Source organism: Coregonus lavaretus, assembly GCF_964263955.1.
Source record: "Coregonus lavaretus genome assembly, chromosome: 18".
Taxonomy (NCBI): Eukaryota; Metazoa; Chordata; class Actinopteri; order Salmoniformes; family Salmonidae; genus Coregonus; species Coregonus lavaretus.
The window spans coordinates 33,457,552-33,478,358 of record NC_140005.1 but is presented as its reverse complement, the minus strand read 5'-3'; the positions used below and the strand labels follow the sequence as shown (position 1 = coordinate 33,478,358).

The 20,807-nt window shown below is 45.4% G+C and overlaps 2 protein-coding genes across 3 annotated transcripts in view; both read left to right on the top strand.

Moving 5' to 3' along the window:
* The window catches only part of LOC311145499 (apoptosis-stimulating of p53 protein 1-like), a 37,640-nt gene extending 21,155 nt beyond the window's left edge, over nt 1–16,485 (top strand). Inside the window, exons 5-17 of one of the 2 annotated variants that reach the window (XM_084181752.1) lie at nt 1,165–1,266; nt 4,884–5,058; nt 5,552–5,748; nt 6,494–6,658; nt 8,659–8,851; nt 11,133–11,215; nt 11,563–11,992; nt 12,240–13,006; nt 13,240–13,377; nt 13,628–13,761; nt 13,938–14,104; nt 14,628–14,827; nt 15,159–16,485. In XM_084181752.1, coding sequence (XP_084037878.1) covers nt 1,165–1,266; nt 4,884–5,058; nt 5,552–5,748; nt 6,494–6,658; nt 8,659–8,851; nt 11,133–11,215; nt 11,563–11,992; nt 12,240–13,006; nt 13,240–13,377; nt 13,628–13,761; nt 13,938–14,104; nt 14,628–14,827; nt 15,159–15,200 — 2,793 coding nt within the window. In that variant the 3' untranslated portion in view covers nt 15,201–16,485. Of the gene's footprint in view, nt 1–1,164; nt 1,267–4,883; nt 5,059–5,551; nt 5,749–6,493; nt 6,659–8,658; nt 8,852–11,132; nt 11,216–11,562; nt 11,993–12,239; nt 13,007–13,236; nt 13,378–13,627; nt 13,762–13,937; nt 14,105–14,627; nt 14,828–15,158 lie in introns of both variants that reach the window. The other variant, XM_084181753.1, reaches the window with a different exon arrangement.
* A 161-nt stretch (nt 16,486–16,646) lies between these two features.
* Nucleotides 16,647–19,655, top strand: LOC311145807 (L-serine dehydratase/L-threonine deaminase-like). The gene is made up of 7 exons (XM_084182120.1): nt 16,647–17,103; nt 17,561–17,600; nt 17,681–17,820; nt 17,959–18,047; nt 18,338–18,565; nt 18,699–18,829; nt 19,090–19,655. The coding sequence occupies exons 1-7, from the start codon at nt 16,951–16,953 to the stop codon at nt 19,281–19,283; spliced, it is 975 nt and encodes a 324-aa protein (XP_084038246.1). The 5' UTR covers nt 16,647–16,950; the 3' UTR covers nt 19,284–19,655.
* Nucleotides 19,656–20,807: the final 1,152 nt, after the last annotated feature.

The following is a 20,807-nucleotide window of genomic DNA, read 5'->3' as shown; positions in this document are numbered from 1 at the left end:
TGTATTAAAGTTCCAGTGATTCAGTGATTCCGCTAGAAACGATAACGTGCTGTGCAGACAGTGCAGACTGGCCGATAATAGTCCAGGCTAGAGCTGGCTGGTAGGTAGTGCAGGCCACGGACAATTGTGAAAAACCGCTAACGGTGGCTAATAGCAAGTAGCTAGTTAGCTGGCTACTCCCGTCCGGTAGACAGAGAGGTAGATAGCCGGGATATGGGCCTGGCTCGAGGCTAGCTCAAGGCTAACTGGTGCTTGCTTCGGGGGCAGCGGTGATTAGCCAACAGCAACATCCATCCGGTTGCGGCTAGCTAGTTGCGATCCGGTGTTAATGTCCAGTGATTCAGTTATTCCGGCAGAAAATCAGATGTTCTGGGTGAAAACCGCTAACGGTGGCTAATAGCAAGTAGCTAGTTAGCTGGCTAGCTAGTTTCAACTGGAGATTCTAGATAAAAGGTAAGTCAATAATAGAATCCGTTCCACATTGAGTGAGGCGGGTTGGAGGAAAGTATATTTTGTAGAAGGATGAAAAGTGTGACAGGGAAATAAGTACGAAAAATACAAAAAACAGGCTATTTACACGGACACACAACAAAGAACACGACCGCACTGCTACGCCATCTTGGATGATTGATGATTGCTGGTGTGTGTGTGAGCGCCTTGTGACTGCAGTGTGTGTGCACTGAGAAATAAAACAAATCTTTAAATAAGCATTATTGTTTTTGACAGCTGTTTGTTGCACACACCCTGCACACAGCATCACGGGTCGGCAGCAAACCTTTAATGTCATGAGCATAATGTTTAATATTAAAATGTGTATGATATTCGATTTGATATTCATTTTGTATATCACAAAGCTAATGTATGAGTCCTCTAACTTCACATTAAAGAGGAGAGGTATGTGTCTTTGATGTTATGGAGAATACTCTTACATAAGATAGTGAGATGAGACCTGTTGTCTCTATGTTTGTTATTGTTGTATCTAGGTCTACTGCTGCCTACACCAGTCTCTGTAACTCTATAGCATAATGTTTTATCATCTGAAGCAGTCAGTGTTTTCATGTACATGTCAATATGTGTGTGTGGGGATGTACTTTGTTTGTTGTTTGAGAGGGCCCACATTTTGAGCTTGTTCTTTCTCTCTGTTTGTCTGATGTGCGTGTGTAGGTGGGGAACCCTAGCGTGGAGCTGACTCTGTCGGAGCTGCAGGAGATGGCCACACGGCAACAGCAACAGATCGAGGCCCAACAGCAGATGCTGGTTGCCAAGGTACTAGGACACAGACAGGCACACAGACACTGCTGATCAATAATATACAGTACCAGTCAAAAGTTTGGACACACCTACTCATTCCAGGGTTTTTCTTTATTTTTTACGATTTTCTACATTGTAGAATAATAGTGAAGACATCAAAACTATGAAATAACACATATGGAATCATGTAGTAACCAAAAAAGTGTTAAACAAATCAAAATATATTTTATTTTTGAGATTCTTCAAAGTAGCCACCGTTTGCCTTGACAGCTTTGCACACTCTTGGCATTCTCTCAACCAGCTTCATGAGGTAGTCACCTGGAATGCATTTCAATTAACAGGTGTGCCTTGTTAAAAGTTAATTTGTGGAATTTATTTCCTTCTTAATGCGTTGCAAACGCCATGCTCTACCAACTGAGCTACATCCCTGCCGGCCATTCCCTCCCCTACCCTGGACGACCCTGGCTAATTGTGCGCCGCCCCATGGGTCTCCCGGTCGTGGCCGGCTACGACAGAGTCTGGATTCGAACCAGGATCTCTAGTGGCACAGCTAGCACTGCGATGCAGTACCTTACACCACTGCGCCACTCGGGACACTGCTTCCAGACTCCCAGCGTACACGTTACAAGCAAGAACAGCTCAAATAAGCAAAGAGAAACGACAGTCCGTCATTAATTTAAGACATGAAGGTCAGTCAATACGGAACATTTCAAGATGCAAAAACCATCAAGCGCTATGATGAAACTGGCTCTCATGACGACTGCCACAGGAAAGGAAGACCCAGAGTCACCTCTGCTGCAGAGGATACGTTCATTAGAGTTAACTGCACCTCAGATTGAAGCCCAAATAAATGCTTCTCAAGTTCAAGTAACAGACACATCTCAACATCAACTGTTCAGAGGAGACTGTGTGAATCAGGCCTTCATGGTCGAATTGCTGCAAAGAAACCACAACTAAAGGACACCAATAATAAGAAGAGACTTGCTTGGGCCAAGAAACACGAGCAATGGACATTAGACTGGTGGAAATCTGTCCTTAGGTCTGATGAGTCCAAATTTGAGATTTTTGGTTCCAACCGCCATGTCTATGTGTGACGCAGAGTAGGTGAATGGATGATCTTCGCATGTGTGGTTCCCACCATGAAGTATGGAGGAGGAGGTGTGGGGGTGCTTTGCTGGTGACGCTGTCAGTGATTTATTTAGAATTCAAGGCACACTTAACCAGGACGGCTACCACAGCATTCTGCAGCGGGACTATCACTGTTTTTCAACAGGACAATGACCCAAAACACACTTCCAGGCTGTGTAAGGGCTATTTGACCAAGGAGAGTGATGGAGTGCTGCATCAGATGACCTGGCTTCCACAATCACCCGACCTCAACCCAATTGAGATGGTTTGGGATGAGTTGGACTGCAGAGTGAAGTAAAAGCAGCCAACAAGTGCTCAGCATATGTGGGAACTCCTTCAAGACTGTTGGGAAAGCATTCCTCATTAAGCTGGTTGAGAGGATGCAAAAAGTGTGCAAAGCTGTCATTAAGGCAAAGGGTGGCTACTTTGAAGAATCTCAAATATAAAATATATTTTGATTTGTATAACATTTTGTTTGGTTACTACATGATTCCATATGTGTTATTTCATAGTTTTGATGTCTTCACTATTATTCTACAATGTAGAAAGTAGTAAAAATAAAGAAAAACCCTGGAATGAGTAGGTGTGTCCAAACTTTTGACTGGTACTGTATATAAACAATAAACATAATATTATTATCAACCTCACAGTGATAGACCTCCCTTCCAACCAGGAACCATCTTGACCTCACATTCAGAAAACCCACTGGTGGTGTCTATAGCTTTAGAGGTCTCTGAGATGTCTGGCCATTTCTGTTATGTTGAGTGATTGGGATGGAATGCTTTGGGTAAGAGTGAATGATCCTGGTTCCTCTCTAGGATTTTCCAGACCATTGTACTTCTGCTTCTGCTTGATTTTTGATTGGTTGATTGGATGGGATGTAGTTCACACATGGTCTGTTGTTGATCTGGTCACATGTGCTGTGGCCAGCTTGTTGTGGTCTCTGTGGTCATTTAAACACATCAAGCAGGTCCTAGATCATCTTGTGTGTGATGATGTGTTCAGTCACTATCTAGGTACAGGGTCATGGTTACTAAGGTCAGTATGGTCATTGTGTGAGGTGGCAGCATGCGTTGCCAGGGACAACGAGCAGGGACAACAACAGGAAGGGAATATATGTCCGGCAGGAAATGAGGTCAGCAGTGAGCAGCCAGCTGCTGGGAAGGAAGTGGGCTGTCTCAAGGAGAGGAGAGGAGGGAGAGGAACCTATATTTTACCACACGCAACATACTGGAAACTCTAATTCAGCACCAGTAAAGCATTTACCTGAGACATCAGGGGATAACTAGTCACGTATTCTTTAGTATTTTATTGATAATCACATTTCCTATGTAGATCCGATTGTGGATTAGGTTTTGACTTTCTCAGTCTGAAGGTAAAAATGACTGTTTGTTTTATTATGGGGCTGAGGAAACACTGTGGATGTTTCAACGTTGTCTATCCTATAAGAAGCCATGATGCCTTTTTCTGTGTTGATGATTTTGATGATTAGGGTAATACTGGTGATGCGGTGGACTACTAGAGGTTTAATGAAGCTTATATGACTGTATAAGCTACATACACGTGTCAGTATGGGAATGTTTTATTTGTTCACTGTATTAACAGTGTGAATTAATGTGTGTGATTAGCTGTGATTTTGGGTGTTTGCATTGAGTGGGTTACTGCTCTCATTTTGTCCTTCTATTGAACAGTGGATTGTGTTTAGTCAACACTCCCTGCCCAGTTTTCTCTGTCTCTCTCTCCGTCAGAACCTGCATTGTGTTTGCTCATTCTAGAGCAGACCTGAAAATGCTTCAGTCAGCACCACATAGCCTTGCAATCCCTTTTATTCACTCTCTCATTCACATACTGATTTGTTTTTCACTCATTCAATCACTCCACTACTTGTGTGTATTTGGTATGTATGGATTTGCTTATCGTTATTTAGATTATCTATATATGTAATTTGCAGGGCTGGTATTTTTTGTATTGAAGAAAACATGTATTGGCAGTAAAGCCCTTTAACTATTTTGAATAGAGAAAAATGGTTTGTGTATTCTCTCTTCTCTGCGGATCTGTGTGCTTAGGTCCACTGAGTTAGCTGAATTAGATTACATTTGCTGTGTGTCTCTTGTTCCCTGTTTTCTCAATGCTTTTTATTACGTTCTTTCTCTTTTCACTCTATTTTTCCTTTAACATCTCCTTCCTTTTCATCCTTTGTTCCTTTCAGCTCTCTTCTGTGAGAACTGAGGTGTGTGGCTGTGTAGTATGTGTGAAAGTTATTTCTAAAAGCAGGTCATTGTTATGTGTGTGTGTTTTCGAATATGTGTGTGTGTGTGTGTCAGTGTGTGTGTGTCAGTGTGTGTAATTTTATCCGTCATTGCACTGTGTCTGAATGAAGTGGAGGAATGCTTGCACTACATTTTACCTCCCCACATCTGTAACTCATTGTTCCCCTCTGTCCCTCCTTCAACGCTCCCCTCCTCTCCCCTCCTCTCCTCTCCCCTCCCCTCCCCTCCTCTCAGGAGCAGCGTCTGAGGTACCTGAAGCAGCAGGACCACACACAGGGCCAGACAGCGTCGGAGGCTGAGAAGCTGCAGAGGTTGAAGGAGCGAGTGGAGTGTCAGGAGGCCAAACTAAAGAAGATCCGCGCCATGAGGGGCCAGGTGGACTACAGCAAGCTCATCAATGGCAACCTGTGTAAGCAATGCTCCAATCACATACACACATGCTTGCACGCACGCACACACACACGTACGTGCACACACACACTGCCCTGTTAATGTGGTGGAAGTAGAATCTGGGCTCCGTTCAGCTGTCCATGATGTCATCTCTTTCCTTAGTTCTGTCAGTGAGCCTGGAATCTGACCCTCCCCATGTTGTGGTCTGGAACTGGGTGTGTCTGGGTGTTGACAGGAGTTCTCTGGATGTCTTAAAGTCCCCATGGTCATACTGTAGCAGTGTCCTGTTCTGTATAACGTCCAAGGCTGCACCCTGCCTGCCACACACTGATACTGATACTCCACAGGAAGAGGAGTTGTCCATCCAGTCCACAACGTTCCAATACACTATACTCACTCTTCTCTTACACAGCATCAGACTCAAAGCATATGTTTTGATTTCTCCCCAACACACACATAATACATAGTTACTGATATTAGTGTATTGCGTCCCCTCTCCTCTCCCCATGCAGCGGCTGAGATCCAGCATGTGAGTGGGCTGTTCCAGGAAAAGCAGGCAGAGCTGCAGTCAGCTGTGGTGAAGGTGGACCAGCTCACCCAGCAGCTGGAGGACCTGAGGAGGGGACGTCTCAACGGCCTGCAGCCCCTGGGAGGACCTCTCACTGGCACCGCCGCCCTGGAGCTACGCAAACTTTACCAGGAACTACAGGTACATTTCCTGAAGAAAATGTGTGCTTGCTTCAGCCATTTCAAATTATATTTTCGGTAGTACATTTACATTTTAGTCATTTAGCAGACGCTCTTATCCAGAGCAATTGGGGTTAAGTGCCTTGCTCAAGGGCACATCAACAGATGTTTCACCTAGTTGGTTTGGGGATTCAAACCAGCAACCTTTTGGTTACTGGCCCAATGCTCTTAACCACTAGGCTACCTGCCGCCCCACAAGTACTGCAAGTAGTGTACAGAAGTAAACATTTTATCACAACACCACTAGATTATGATGACACAAAGTCATGCAGAGAGATCAGTTTGACGTGACACGTGTTTTTACGTAATAAATCAAGAAATTACACTATATAAAGTAATGACACTTCAGATTCATATTTTGGTTCCAGATTATGTCATGAAATTACACTTCAGATTAATATTTTTTGGGGAAATTCCAAATTACATCATCCAGCTGCAGATCAGATGAGAGAGAGGAGATTAGAGTCAGGCTGACATTTTCATTTTGAAGGACATTTGCGTCGGAGTATAATAGATGTCCAGTTTTGTCTCTCCATCCTGCCAGGGCCTGGTTAAACAGAGACAGGACAGGGTGCCCACTGGCGTGACTCTGCCATGCCCCCAACGCGCACACACGCCCACTCATGCACATACACGCATACACATTCCCCATCCATCTGCCCCCTGGTGTGACTCACAGCCATGCCCTTCCTTGTTGTCTCTGTCAGGTGCGTAACAAGCTGAACGCGGAGCAGAATGGCAGGCTACAGCAGAACAAGGAGCTGCTGAATAAGCGCAACACAGAGGTGACCATGATGGACAAGCGCATCTGGGACCTCCGCGAGCGCCTGCACAAGAAAAAAGCTGAGGCACGTCAAAAAGAGGACAACCCTGTAAGACCAGGAAGGAACTCTCACAAGCTCACCAAAGATACTCAATAGATGTCAATACTCAATACCTTTGTGTTCCCAGAGATACTCAATCTATCTCAATACTCACTACCTTTCTGTTCCCACTCACTCTCACACTCAGACCACCAGCGCACATACAGTAGCATAGCACACCTACATACTGCACTGTACAGTGCCTAGTGAAAGTACTCACAGTTTTCACATTTTGATGCCTTAAAACAAGAGTTTTGTGCTTTCCAAATTTAAGCCAACAAAATGCTAATAATTTCACTAGGCACTGTTTATACATACACTGCTCAAAAAAATAAAGGGAACACTTAAACAACACAATGTAACTCCAAGTCAATCACACATCTGTGAAATCAAACTGTCCACTTAGGAAGCAACACTGATTGACAATACATTTCACATGCTGTTGTGCAAATGGAATAGACAACAGGTGGAAATTATAGGCAATTAGCAAGACACCCCCAATAAAGAAGTGGTTCTGCAGGTGGTGACCACAGACCACTTCTCAGTTCCTATGCTTCCTGGCTGATGTTTTGGTCACTTTTGAATGCTGGCGGTGCGTTCACTCTAGTGGTAGCATGAGACGGAGTCTACAACCCACACAAGTGGCTCAGGTAGTGCAGCTCATCCAGGATGGCACATCAATGCGAGCTGTGGCAAGAAGGTTTGCTGTGTCTGTCAGCGTAGTGTCCAGAGCATGGAGGCGCTACCAGGAGACAGGCCAGTACATCAGGAGACGTGGAGGAGGCCGTAGGAGGGCAACAACCCAGCAGCAGGACCGCTACCTCCGCCTTTGTGCAAGGAGGAGCAGGAGGAGCACTGCCATAGCCCTGCAAAATGACCTCCAGCAGGCCACAAATGTGCATGTGTCTGCTCAAACGGTCAGAAACAGACTCCATGAGGGTGGTATGAGGGCCCGACGTCCACTGGTGGGGGTTGTGCTTACAGCCCAACACTGTGCAGGACGTTTGGCATTTGCCAGAGAACACCAAGATTAGCAAATTCGCCACTGGCGCCCTGTGCTCTTCACAGATGAAAGCAGGTTCACACTGAGCACATGTGACAGACGTGACAGAGTCTGGAGACGCCGTGGAGAACGTTCTGCTGCCTGCAACATCCTCCAGCATGACCGGTTTGGCAGTGGGTCAGTCATGGTGTGGGGTGGCATTTCTTTGGGGGGCCGCACAGCCCTCCATGTGCTCTCCAGAGGTAGCCTGACTGCCATTAGGTACCGAGATGAGATCCTCAGACCCCTTGTGAGACCATATGCTGGTGCGGTTGGCCCTTGGTTCCTCCTAATGCAAGACAATGCTAGACCTCATGTGGCTGGAGTGTGTCAGCAGTTCCTGCAAGTGGAAGGCATTGATGCTATGGACTTGCCCGCCCGTTCCCCAGACCTGAATCCAATTGAGCACATCTGGGACATCATGTCTCGCTTCATCCACCAACGCCACGTTGCACCACAGACTGTCCAGGAGTTGGCGGATGCTTTAGTCCAGGTCTGGGAGGAGATCCCTCAGGAGACCATCCGCCACCTCATCAGGAGCATGCCCAGGCGTTGTAGGGAGGTCATACAGGCACGTGGAGGCCACACACACTACTGAGCCTCATTTTGACTTGTTTTAAGGACATTACATCAAAGTTGGATCAGCCTGTAGTGTGGTTTTCCACTTTAATTTTGAGGGTGACTCCAAATCCAGACCTCCATGGGTTGATACATTTTTGTGTGATTTTGTTGTCAGCACATTCAACTATGTAAAGAAAAAAGTATTTAATAAGATTATTTCATTCATTCAGATCTAGGATGTGTTGTTTAAGTGTTCCCTTAATTTTTTTGAGCAGTGTATTTAGGGAGTTGGTTTCTCTCTGTCTCTTTGCAATTCTCTGTAATCTACAGAAGATCATTGTGATTTTAACCACTGTGAAAGTATAGCTGACATTCTATTTCCCGTCTTTCTCTCTCCACTCCACAGCTTAACAGGATAAATGGGCCTCCCTCCCCCCAGCCCACCCCCAGCAGCTCAGGGCGAGTGGCCGCGGTGTGTCCCTACATCCAGGTCCCCGTCCCAGGCAGACAGGAGGGGGGCTACGCTCTGCCCCCAGACCCCCTAAAACCACAGTCTGTCCCTGGGACTGGCACCATCAACCATGGCCGCTCCAAATCAGGTCAGTCCCTGCTCCACACTCCACAGCTTTACCTACTTTATCACTCTCAAACTACTGACTGTCAGACTATATCTGTCTATTTAGGACACCTTTGTTGATCTTATCTCGACAATCGTGAGATTGCTATGGAGGAGGTGGTAGAGGATTTTAGTTCAGAGTGGTAGCAGCACATAACACCTCTGAGCAGATATTTCAATTCTAAACTCGTCATATTTTTCAGTTATCTGGCTCAGCTTTCTCTAACTTCCTGTCCTCTCTATTCTCTCATGTCTGTCTGTGGACCTCTTCTTCTCCTTCCCTTACTTGTATCGTCTTTTCCCGCTGTTGTTGTCACGGTTATTGTTGTTGTTGTTGATGTTGTTGTTGTGACCATGGCGTGCGTGGTGGTCTCGGCTCAGCAGAGGAGGAGGGGTGCGGTGTGAGGAAGCCCTCCGGCCAATGGAAGGTCTCAGATTTAGACATCATAGTGGACCCCGTGGAGCTGAGAGAGGGGCCCCGGTCCCCCTCAGGGGCCCACGGTGCCAACAGTGAGTCTGCAGCCAGGGGCCAGGGCAGCAGAAGGAGAGGGGCTTCAGTAGCAAGGCCCGATATCAACAACAGGCCTTAAACATACATTCTGATAGTTATGTACATGCATGTATAATATAGTTCTAACTTCTACCTAAAACTAATTCCACAGCCTTCCTTTCCCTTCTTTTATACATAAATGAAATATATACATTGAGTGGGGCCTCAATAACAAGGCCCTATATCAACTACAAAACATAGGATAACATAGAACATCTACCTAAAACTAATGCCACAACCTTCCCTCCTTACATGAAACATGTAGCTACAGGTTGAATCATTATGTAACTATTTTGTTCATCTTCAGTAGGCCTACTATGAGGTCCCATTCCTTTCCCGTCTAGAAAATCTATTTATTTATATTGGAATTTAATGTTATTGTGTCAATATTTGTAGCCAAAAATACCACGGTCAGTCTAAACGACCTCTATTGAATAAGGGGAAATGGTTAGGCAACATGGTTTATTTGTATGGACAAAAATAGATCCATGACATTAGAGAAGAGGTTACTGATGCATTGTTCTCCACCTCTATGAATGTAACAATTCAAACAGGACTCATGTAGAGAGAGGAATGATGTGTCCTCTTTGATGGACTTGTTCTGCACCTGAAATGGCATACTATTCCCTATATTGTCCACTTTATTTGACCAGAGCTCTATGTGGGCCCTGGTCAAAACTATTGCTCTATATAGGGAATAGGGTGCCATTTCAGGCGCAGCCTTAGATGATGTAGCACCTCTAGTGCTCACCTTTAATAGGACTGGGCATTTGTAATGTTTGAAAGGGAGAGTAGCAGTGGCTTAGTTGGCACAGACACTGCAATAGGTTTAATAGGAAGCCTGGCAGGCAGACAGACAGGATGCAGGGAATAGTTTACCTCCAGACAGTGCAGGAAAGACTGAGTGAGAGAAGAGAGGGAGAGGGAGTGCGCGAGAGATCCTCTTGGAGGGATAGACATTCTCTAATCTCTTTAACCTGATCTAAACCGGATCAGAAACGGGGACAGGACCAAAATACACCCAGCACATACTCCTTGTATTAGAACTGACCCTGTGTCCCTCAGGTCAGTCTGTCCTGCACTATAGGTATGGATGTCATCCTGTTCCTGTACTGTACCAGTCTGTATGAGACTAATCTCTAGTGGACAGACTACATAAACATAAATGGTACCGTAGATCTGTCATGATGCAACGGGATGCGCGAGATAGCGAGCAGCATTAGTTCCGGTGCTTTGGGCAAATCGCGATTTCGCAGGTGTTAGCATCTTTCGAATTTTGGAAGGGGAGGGGACATTTGGACTGTAACTTGCAGAGAGAGAGAGTGGAGCTCTTCGTTCCAATCCTCATTTGATCTCTTCTCTTAACACGTATGGACCCAGGACTTAATTGAGCATCTGACCAACTATGCAAGACTTTAGTTCTGGGTTAACCGAGAGGCAAAGAGAGCAACGTGAAATAGAAATGGAAACGTATTAGCTACAGGTACTAGTTCTTCAAATACACAGTGTTTTGTGAGTAACTGTATTTTCTGTTGCTCATTTAGACTACCGTCAACATTCTATCGATCACTTCTCGAGACAACTGGAATAGCACAGCCAATCATCCACCAACCTTTATACTGAAACACAAACTACTTGTCCTGCTGTCTTCCCCCCCCCCCTTTTACCTCTTGCCTTTCTCACTCAATCCCTCTCTTCTCTACCCCTCCTGTAGCCAATGATGCAGTGTGGCCCACCCTGAGTAAAAGTGTCTCCTCGCGCCAACCTTCAGATTGGAGGAACACCAGCCCAGACCAGGTGAGATCCCTACTTCACCTCCCACTACTACAGTCATTGAGTACATCTTAATAGTCTAAAGTGGCTTCCTATCATCATTTCATCTCCTTCACCTGCACTGTTATTCAATAACTAACCATGAAAAGCAAATTCCTGGTAGGCATTCTGCACCATTTTGCTTTCACAGACCCTGTTTTCTCAGATCAATAAGGAGAAGGAGAAGGAGAGGACACAAGTAGAGAAACCACTTTAGACTATTGAGACGCAGCCATTCACTTTTTGCTCTTTCACACATTCCTTGGACTCTCTCCTTCCTACTGTCCTACATGGACATCTATCTAACTGGTTCACTGTGTTTCCCTCCACAGAGCCTTGACTCCAGTAAACTACCAGGAGGATCTGTGTCCAAACCACCACCCATCTACGGGACTTACCCTGCACCTACTGGCCACCCGTCTATAGTCTGCTCTACCAGCTCCCTGCCCAGGTCTGCCCCTGCTACCTTAGCCTGGCAGCGCTCAGCCCCAACCCCAGCACCTCCTGGTTCCTCCTCCCAGCAGATCCAGCAGCGTATCTCTGTCCCCCCCAGCTCTACACCCCAGTCGGGCCAGGGGGAGAGGCCTGACCCCCCACTGGCTGTGGCTGTGAGGCCCTACGTCCCAGACAGGTCCTCCTCCAGGCCTCAGTCCCCCAGGAAGGGCCCTGCCACCATGAACTCCTCCTCCATCTACCACATGTACCTGCAGCAGCCTGCAGCCAAGAGCTACCCAGTAGGAGGCAGGTCTGCTGTCAAAGCAGGTAAACCCCTGAATAGATAAACATTATATTTTGTAAAGGGTCAGTCAGACCTGGGTTCTAATAGTATTTGATTTCCTTCAAATAATTAATCTGCACTTGATTGCACTTGCCTGGTACAGTAGGACCAATGTAATAGTCCCAAAAGTGCAAACCCATTTGAACCCTGATTCAGATAACGCTTGACTTTCCTGTTGGGTCTCAATCGGTATGGTCCTATAATAATATCTTTATCTCCTTTTGTTTGTAGTGTATGGGAAACCAGTGCTTCCCTCCAGCACCTCTCCCTCCCCTGTGCCCTTCCAACACGGGGCCCTGTCCCCAGGAGGAGGCCTGGGGGGTGGAGAGGACATGGTGGGCAGGGAAGGGGAGACCACAGAGGGTAGACGCCTACCCCCTCCCAGTGTGGAGAACATCCCGCGGCCCCTGAGCCCCACCAAGCTGACCCCGGTGGCCCACTCCCCGCTGCGTTACCAGAGTGATGCCGACCTGGAGGTCCTGCGCCGGCGGTTGACCAACGCACCGCGCCCGCTGAAGAAACGCAGCTCCATCACAGAGCCAGAGGGCCCCACTGGACCCAACATCCAGAAGCTCCTGTACCAGCGCTTCAACACCCTGGCCGGAGGCATGGAGGGCAGCAACAACACGCCGTTCTACCAGCCTGTCTTCATGGGTGGTGTCCTGGGATGTCCTGACATGGACAACATCAACACTGCTAATGGGAACCTGATGGAGACCGCCTCCCTGGTGGTCACTGCAGCAGAGGGTCCCAATTCAGACCATCGCCTGTCCCCTTCCTCTGACTCCAATGAGAATCAGCAGCAGAGGACACCCCCACCCAGTGAGACCATTCCCTGCTTGCCCACCCCCCAGCCCAGCCTGGAAGACAACAACAACAACCAGCCTGGTCCTACCACTACCAGCACCACCTCCCCTCCAAGGCCCATCCCTGAGGCCTTGTCCCCCCAGCAGAAAGACACCTCTCCCCGGACTGTCACACCCCCGGCACTGCCTAAGGTAAGCCTGCCGAACTACAGCTCCATAATGTAACAGCATGCTTCCTTTTTGTATGTCATAATTCATAGGGTCCAGAGTTTCTCCTGGTCAGGTCACATGGTAAGCAAAAACTCCTTGAAAAAAAAGAAAGTAATGACTGTAACTCTGACTCATGTTAGAGTTGCCATCAGAGTTGCAGACATTACTTTCTTCACATTAGACAGAGAGTAACTCCCCTTTCTCTGTCTCAGCAGATCAAGAGGACTAACCTGAAGAAGCCTGAGTCAGAGCGGACAGGCCACGGGCTGCGGGTCAAGTTCAACCCCCTGGCTCTGCTACTGGACGCCTCTCTGGAGGGAGAGTTTGACCTGGTGCAAAGGATCATCTATGAGGTAATCATAGGCTCTTCAATTCAATTCAAACTTTATTATCCCAGAAGATAAATGAACTGTGTTGAGTCTTCTTATTTTATGTACCACAGACTGTCAGCCTGTGAGGGATTTCAAACTGACTTCTAAATCGTCTGCTCTTTTAACATTTTAAGGGCTTTTGTGACAACTGTTGATGTAAAAAGGTCTTTATCATTCTTATTTAATTGAATAATGAAATAAATGTGATTGATTGACCATTTCCCCCATGCAGGTTGAGAACCCCAGCACAGCCAATGACGAGGGCATCACCCCCTTGCACAATGCTGTATGTGCTGGACATCACCACATCGTCAAGTTCCTGCTCGACTTTGGGGTTAACGTCAACGCTGCTGACAGCGATGGATGGTGAGGACAAACACTGTTTAAACCCTGCTGTGACCATTTTCTTTACCTTCCTCTTTCACTTGATCTTTTCTATTTCTTTCTCTTTTACCTTAGCTTTGCTCACCTGCATTGAAAATGGTCAAGACTACACAATGTCTCCATGAACGTCTCTCCTTTTGTGTCCGTCATATTTCCAGGACCCCACTACACTGTGCGGCCTCCTGTAACAGTGTGCATCTCTGTAAGATGCTGGTGGAGTCAGGGGCGGCCATCTTTGCCACCACCATCAGTGACGTGGAGACAGCGGCTGATAAGTGTGAGGAGATGGAGGACGGATACACACAGTGTTCCCAGTTCCTCTACGGTGAGTGGTGTTATATAGAGAGACATGTGGCTCCTGTCCACAAAGAACCCATAGCCCTTACACCCTACACACTTGTGTACATCTGTGGGGCTCAAAACAACTCCCAATCCTACAGCCTACACTCTAGGCACTCATGCTAGGATATGTAGAATTGGATAGGTATAAGCAATATGGCGAAAGCTCCACCTAAGGGGTGGGAAACTCCAGTCCTCAGGGGCCTGAAACTCCAGTCCTCAGGGGCCTGATTGGTGTCACACTTTCCCCCCATCCCTAGCAAACACAGCTGATTCAACTAATTGCATTTTAAACGGAAGATCATGATTAGTTTATTATTGGTATCAGGTGTGCTAGCTGGGGCAAAAGTGTGACACCAATCATAACCTATCTGAAGGCTAGGTGAAGTTCCAACTTTATTGTTCGGCGAGGGTTTTCTGGACAGGGCAATGGTTTTGTGTCAGGAAGGTTCAATAGTGTTTCCATGTGAACTGTGAAGTGACCCTCTTCCCCTCTATCCGTCCCCCAGGGGTGCAGGAGAAGCTGGGTGTGATGAATAAAGGGTCAGTGTACGCGCTGTGGGACTACGAGGCCCAGAGCTCAGACGAGCTGTCCTTCCACGAGGGAGACGCCATTACCACTCTGAGTCGCAGGGACGACGCTGAGACAGAGTGGTGGTGGGCCAGACTACATGACAAGGAGGGATACGTGCCACGCAACCTGCTAGGGGTAAGGCCAGCCACCATGATGGATACAACTATGGTCTGAATCACCAGGATGTTAATATCATAGAGATCCTATAATTCTGTGATTAAGGTGGTGTATTTATGCTTATATACTATGTATATAGATGTCCCCAATCTTGTTTGAAATGACATGTTAATTAAATGTTAGTTGAAATTGGATAGGATCTTTAACCCAAATGACAGAAGTGGCATCTCAAAATATTTGTAATAAATCCTATGTTGTGACATGACACCCCCTGCTGTATCTGCCTGTATAAGCTGAATTTCCTTAATCTGAAAATAAAATTAACAATAACGTTTTCTTCTTCTTACAGTTGTATCCAAGGATCAAGCCTAGACAACGTTCTCTGGCATAGAGAAGACGGTGCACGTTGCTGAGAAGATAGTGCACGTTGTTGTGCTGGGACTGGGCTCAGAGCTGGAGCTGACTAGACTTGCAGAGAGTGGCAGCGCCGGGACAGTGCCCTCTCTCTGTGTCAGTCTGTGCCACCCCAGAACAAAGAACAAGGGCCAGGGCATGGACAGAGTGGCCCATATCCGGACAGACAGACAGGCTCAGTATTGGTGGTCACTTACTAAATAGGAAGAAGAGCCAGCATACACCACCCGGAGATCCCTGTCTGGATTTTCAAAGTTTCGCTTTTCTCCCCGACAAAGCTGACTTTTTCTCATTGGTTCATGAAGCAATGAAGCACCATTTTTACTTTTTTTTTTTACGACTCCCACCGCCCTGCCACCACCCCCTCATTCAGCGAATACTCTGGGTCTGGGCTTCCCCTTCCCTCTCACTCAGTGGTTTTCTCCTGTGTGTCAGTCGAGTAAGGACTTGAATGTGATAATCTCAGAGAAGGGAGCAGAGGACAGGACAGAGGCAGTCATGAGTTAGTGAATATGTGTTTGAACTAAGTGCTATTAGATGAAGATGGACAGTTACCCTGGAAGTCAAATATTCAGGGTTTCAGTGGAGGAAAGAAGGCAAGAGATAAGAGAATGTTTTTACGAGGAAGAACAGGAAGAAAAGTGACAGAAGGTGTTATTGAACGACTTTGAAGGCTGGTTAAAGCTACTGAAAGAGATGTGGAATGTTTAAAACAGTCATACAATGTTGGTGTTATTTTTGTGAACCAAAATGTGTTCTGAAGGAATGAGTGGAAGAGGTAGTGCTGGGATGGGAAAGTGAGAGGTGCAGCATTTTCTTCTACAGATACAATAACTATGAAGCTAACTATGGGTGTGAATTGAAACTAAGCTCATCAAACACTCATAGGCCTACAGTATATACATGCTTTATCACCCAAACAGGAGGTCTATAGTTAGGATCTCTCCTTTGGAGTTTGTATTCATATTGAGTTAAATTCAGGCAGAAGTTTGTACATTGTGTTATTTCCCCTATTTTTGTTTCAGGTTGGTTGTTGTCTATTTAATACCCATCATGCAAATTGATACACAATTTGATCACTGAGTATAGCCTACCTGTTGACTGACGCTGGCTTGATTTACTGGTTGTGTATTACAGTCTGCTGTATGGATGGGTTATTATGTGACATACAAAACAAACACCTATCAATATGCCCCATGAAATGTAAATGTACACAATAAATAATGATTTCCCTTGAATGGGAATAAAACAAATTGTTACATAGAATGTTGTATGTTGTTATAACATAGTAGTAACGTCTCACTATGCTATGCACAATGCTTACAATTGGCTACAGTCTTCATACAGTCTACCAAACAAGAGTTAATAACAGGGGGCGTGTCAGTTAATATATGATCCTTTCCACCTCCTTTGAAAGCTAAACATTGACCGATAGATATGTGATAGGTGCAGTTTATGCGAAGGTCAGGGAGAAATCCTGTACTGATTGCCGCAGTAAACTATCTTGTCACAAAGTTGCACCGCCTACAAACGGAATATTGTCCTACAGTAGCCCACTTCTTGCCTATTATTGCCTTGTCATCCGCACTGGAATGTAAATTTTTGTTGACAGCGGTACGTTGCATCTCTCTGTGGATTGGGCACATAGGCGTGAAAAGAAAACCTGGATTTGCACACACGTAATTTACGCATTCCGAAGACTTTCAAAGTCGTTATCCTGAGCCCTCATGGCAAGCCCAAAAGCCTTTCACATAAATAGCCCGTTTTTGGAGAGCATAGACATGTCAAAACGGGCGGGGATCAATGTGTATTTAAAAATGGAAAGTTCCCAACCCTCCGGTTCATTCAAAATCCGCGGTATCGGACACCTGTGCCAAAAGGTAAGCATGTTCAAAGGGTTTAAGTAAAATGATCGTAAATCTAATTTATATGACATCTAATGACAAACATACTTAGAATAGAGATGTAGTAACATTTCAAAGATTAGCCTATTGTTTTACACAAGTGATGGGCCTACATACTGGAAACAAACAACTTAAAACGAACGAACCTTTGACATTCTGCTCGTCATGGAATATGGAAAATATCCGCCATTATTAAAAAATGGTTTGTTTACTACTGTTCAAACACTTGTGCGACAACACCTCCTAGTGTTGACCAGAGAACATTTCATTTAATGGTGTCTTGAGTTCATGATGATAAAAACGGGAAAAAAAGCAACGTTTCAATATATAAATCACTCAATCTTTCTCAGTTAGATTTCTATTTTTTTATATATATATATATATATATGTCTATATATCTGATCAATGGCATTATACTTTTTTAAATTTCTAGATTGCAGGACCAGAGTCCAAAGGAGTTGTTTGCTCCTCAGGTAGTAGACGATTTATATAATAATATTTCCAAATTATCCCAACATTCCCCATTATGACAAAATCTTTATGTTGTGTTCAGGTGGCAATGCGGGGATGGCCACAGCCTATGTGGCACGCAAACTAAACATTCCAGCAACTATCATTGTGCCTTCATCCACGCCTGAGCTGATTAGGGAGAAACTGAAGGACCAGGGAGCCACAGTCAGAGTATCTGGCAAGGTAATCCCGACAATTAGTGACCACCTCTCCTCTCGAGTTTTTGCCAGCCTTATAACTGAAGACTGACTTACCTGTGGACTTTGTAGGCTACTCCCCAGTTGTGTGTTGCCATTTGTATGTCTCATTTTGCCTGTTCAGGTGTGGGATGATGCCAATGATGAGGCCCTGCGTCTGACCCAGACTGATGGCCTGACCTATGTCCCACCCTTTGACCATCCTCTGCTCTGGTGAGAAGATACTCCAGTCAGACCAACCTTAAATTAGCCTGTAAGGGGCATGACATCTAGAATGACCGACTTAGATCACACATAATGGTTCAGATTATGTGAAATGAACACCATTCTTCTACTATTAGGAGTTGCTGTTGCCTTTTCTTTTGAATGAACAATTTTCCCTCCCCTTTTGCTCTTGTTTGTCTCATTTTTCCCCCTTTCTATTTTGTGTAAAGTGTCTGGTGACACATTTGTTTGGAAAATACAATTTAAATACATTTTTATTTTATTTTATTCTACCCCAGGCAAGGCCATGCCAGTATTGTGAGAGAGATCAAGGCCTCTCTTCCATCCAAGCCTGGGGCTGTTGTTTTATCTGTGGGGGGAGGAGGGCTGCTCTGTGGGGTGGTGGAGGGCATGAAGGAAGTGGGCTGGGACAGTGTGCCCATCATCTGCATGGAGACTGAGGGAGCAGACTGTTTTAACGCAGCAGTAAAGGCTGGCAAGATAGTCACCCTCCCTGACATCACCAGGTGAGAAGAGAACAGAGATTAAACTGTGAGATATTCATTTAGCATAATGTTTTATTCAAATCTATTCAATTATTTTATATTTTATTTTATTATATTCCATTGTAATGATCTGGGATGATGGTTGCATTGCCAGTGAGGCCAAGTGTCTGGGTTCGAAGACGGTGTGCAGCCAGGCCATTGAGTACATTAAGGAGGGCAACATGAACATCATATCAGAGCTGGTCACTGACCAGCAGGCCCTGCAAGCAGTGGAGACCTTCCTTGGTGAGTGTTATACCAGCCACCACTGTTGTCAGATGGAGCATTCTAGAATTGTTTTAAATGTTCAATACATCTCCATACATTACTCTGCTTTATTTGATGTATAGTTTTATCCTAAAAGAAACGTAGCTACTGTTACAACTACGACTAAAACTATGTATGTGTTTGTGTGTGCGCATGTGTGCCTGCTGTTGTGCATGTGTGCTTGTGTGCGTGTGTGTGCCTCCTTGTCTGTGTGTGTGCATGTATGTGTGTGTGTTCAGACGAGGAGCGTGTGCTGGTGGAACTGGCCTGCGGGGCTGCGTTAGCGGCTGTGTACTGTGGAGTCATCCAGAGACTGCAGGGTGAGGGCCGGCTGCCCGTTCCCCTAGCAGGACCCCTGGTCATGATCGTCTGTGGAGGGAGCAGCATCAACCTGGCACAGCTGGAACATCTCAGGAAGGTCCTCAACAGATGAACACAGAACATGGAGCTCCTAGGCTGCATCTCAAATGTCACACTATTCCCTATATAGTTCACTACTTTTGACCAGGGCCTATAGCCTTGTCCCATAGTTGATCAAACAATAAAATAGTTGGCTACAGCACATCCAGTACGGACTAGGCTATTGGATACCCATCAACAGACTGTTTTAATGAAAGATTATGAGGACCGATTCTTAATTGTTTTTTATTACAGCTTCTTACCCTGTTGTATACATTTTCACAATGTTGACCAATGCTTCCCCTAATTTCCCTGCTTTGTAATCAGTGTCAAAGTTGGAAAATCTCTGATAACCTTTTTTGCTTCATAGAAATCAGAAATAAAATTCAGTAGTGGTTATTAGCATAAATGTAATGCTTCATTCAAATGCAGTTACTAGTTGTTACCAGCAGGTGGTACTCCTTGTCACTGAGAATTCCAACCAAAAGACCAGTGGAGGTGGTAGGCTATACTAAGAAGACAACCGTTGCTTAACTTCTGACACCATTCGGTTTCTATCAGCTATAAGCATGTCTTTTCTGGTATTCCATTGTTTATTTGATATACATTTAGGCTACTCTATTGTTTAAGCTGACATGGTTGATGAGACCATCTTAAAAACCCAACGTGGCTATGTTTAACAGCTATCAGTAGCAGCCTCATATAAAACCGATCATAAAATAATCTAAAATAGTCATGGAAAAGCAGAGACAGGTTAAAGAAGGATTTTTAAGCCTGAAGACAATTGTGACATGGATTGTGTATGTGTGCCATTCATAGGGTGAATAGGCAAGACAAAATATTTAAGTGCCTTTGAACTGGGTATGGTAGTATGTGCCAGGCGCACCGGTTTGAGTGTGTCAAGAACTGAAACACCGCTGGGTTTTTCACGCTCAACAGTTTCCCGTGTGTATCAAGCATGGTCCACCACCCAAAGGACATCCAGCCAACTTGACACAACTGTGGGACACATTGGAGTCAACATAGGCCAGCATCCCTGTGGAACGCTTTCAACACCTTGTCCATGCCCCGACGAATTGAGGCTGTTCTAAATGTAAAAAAGGGGGGTGCAACTCAATATTAGAAAGGTGTTTTTAATGTTTTGTACACTCAGTGTATATACAGTGGGGGAAAAAAGTATTTAGTCAGCCACCAATTGTGCAAGTTCTCCCACTTAAAAAGATGAGAGAGGCCTGTAATTTTTATCATAGGTACACGTCAACTATGACAGACAAATTGAGAAAAGAAAATCCAGAAAATCACATTGTAGGATTTTTAATGAATTTATTTGCAAATTATGGTGGAAAATAAGTATTTGGTCACCTACAAACAAGCAAGATTTCTGGCTCTCACAGACCTGTAACTTCTTCTTTAAGAGGCTCCTCTGTCTTCCACTCGTTACCTGTATTAATGGCACCTGTTTGAACTTGTTATCAGTATAAAAGACACCTGTCCACAACCTCAAACAGTCACACTCCAAACTCCACTATGGCCAAGACCAAAGAGCTGTCAAAGGACA

Coding starts and splice junctions, on each gene's coding strand:
- LOC311145807 (XM_084182120.1), top strand. CDS start 16,951: ATGGCAAGCCCAAAAGCCTTTCACATAAATAGCCCGTTTTTGGAGAGC. Junction 18,048..18,337: donor TTTGACCATCCTCTGCTCTG/GTGAGAAGATAC, acceptor ATTCTACCCCAG/GCAAGGCCATGCCAGTATTG. Junction 18,830..19,089: donor AGCAGTGGAGACCTTCCTTG/GTGAGTGTTATA, acceptor GTGTGTGTTCAG/ACGAGGAGCGTGTGCTGGTG.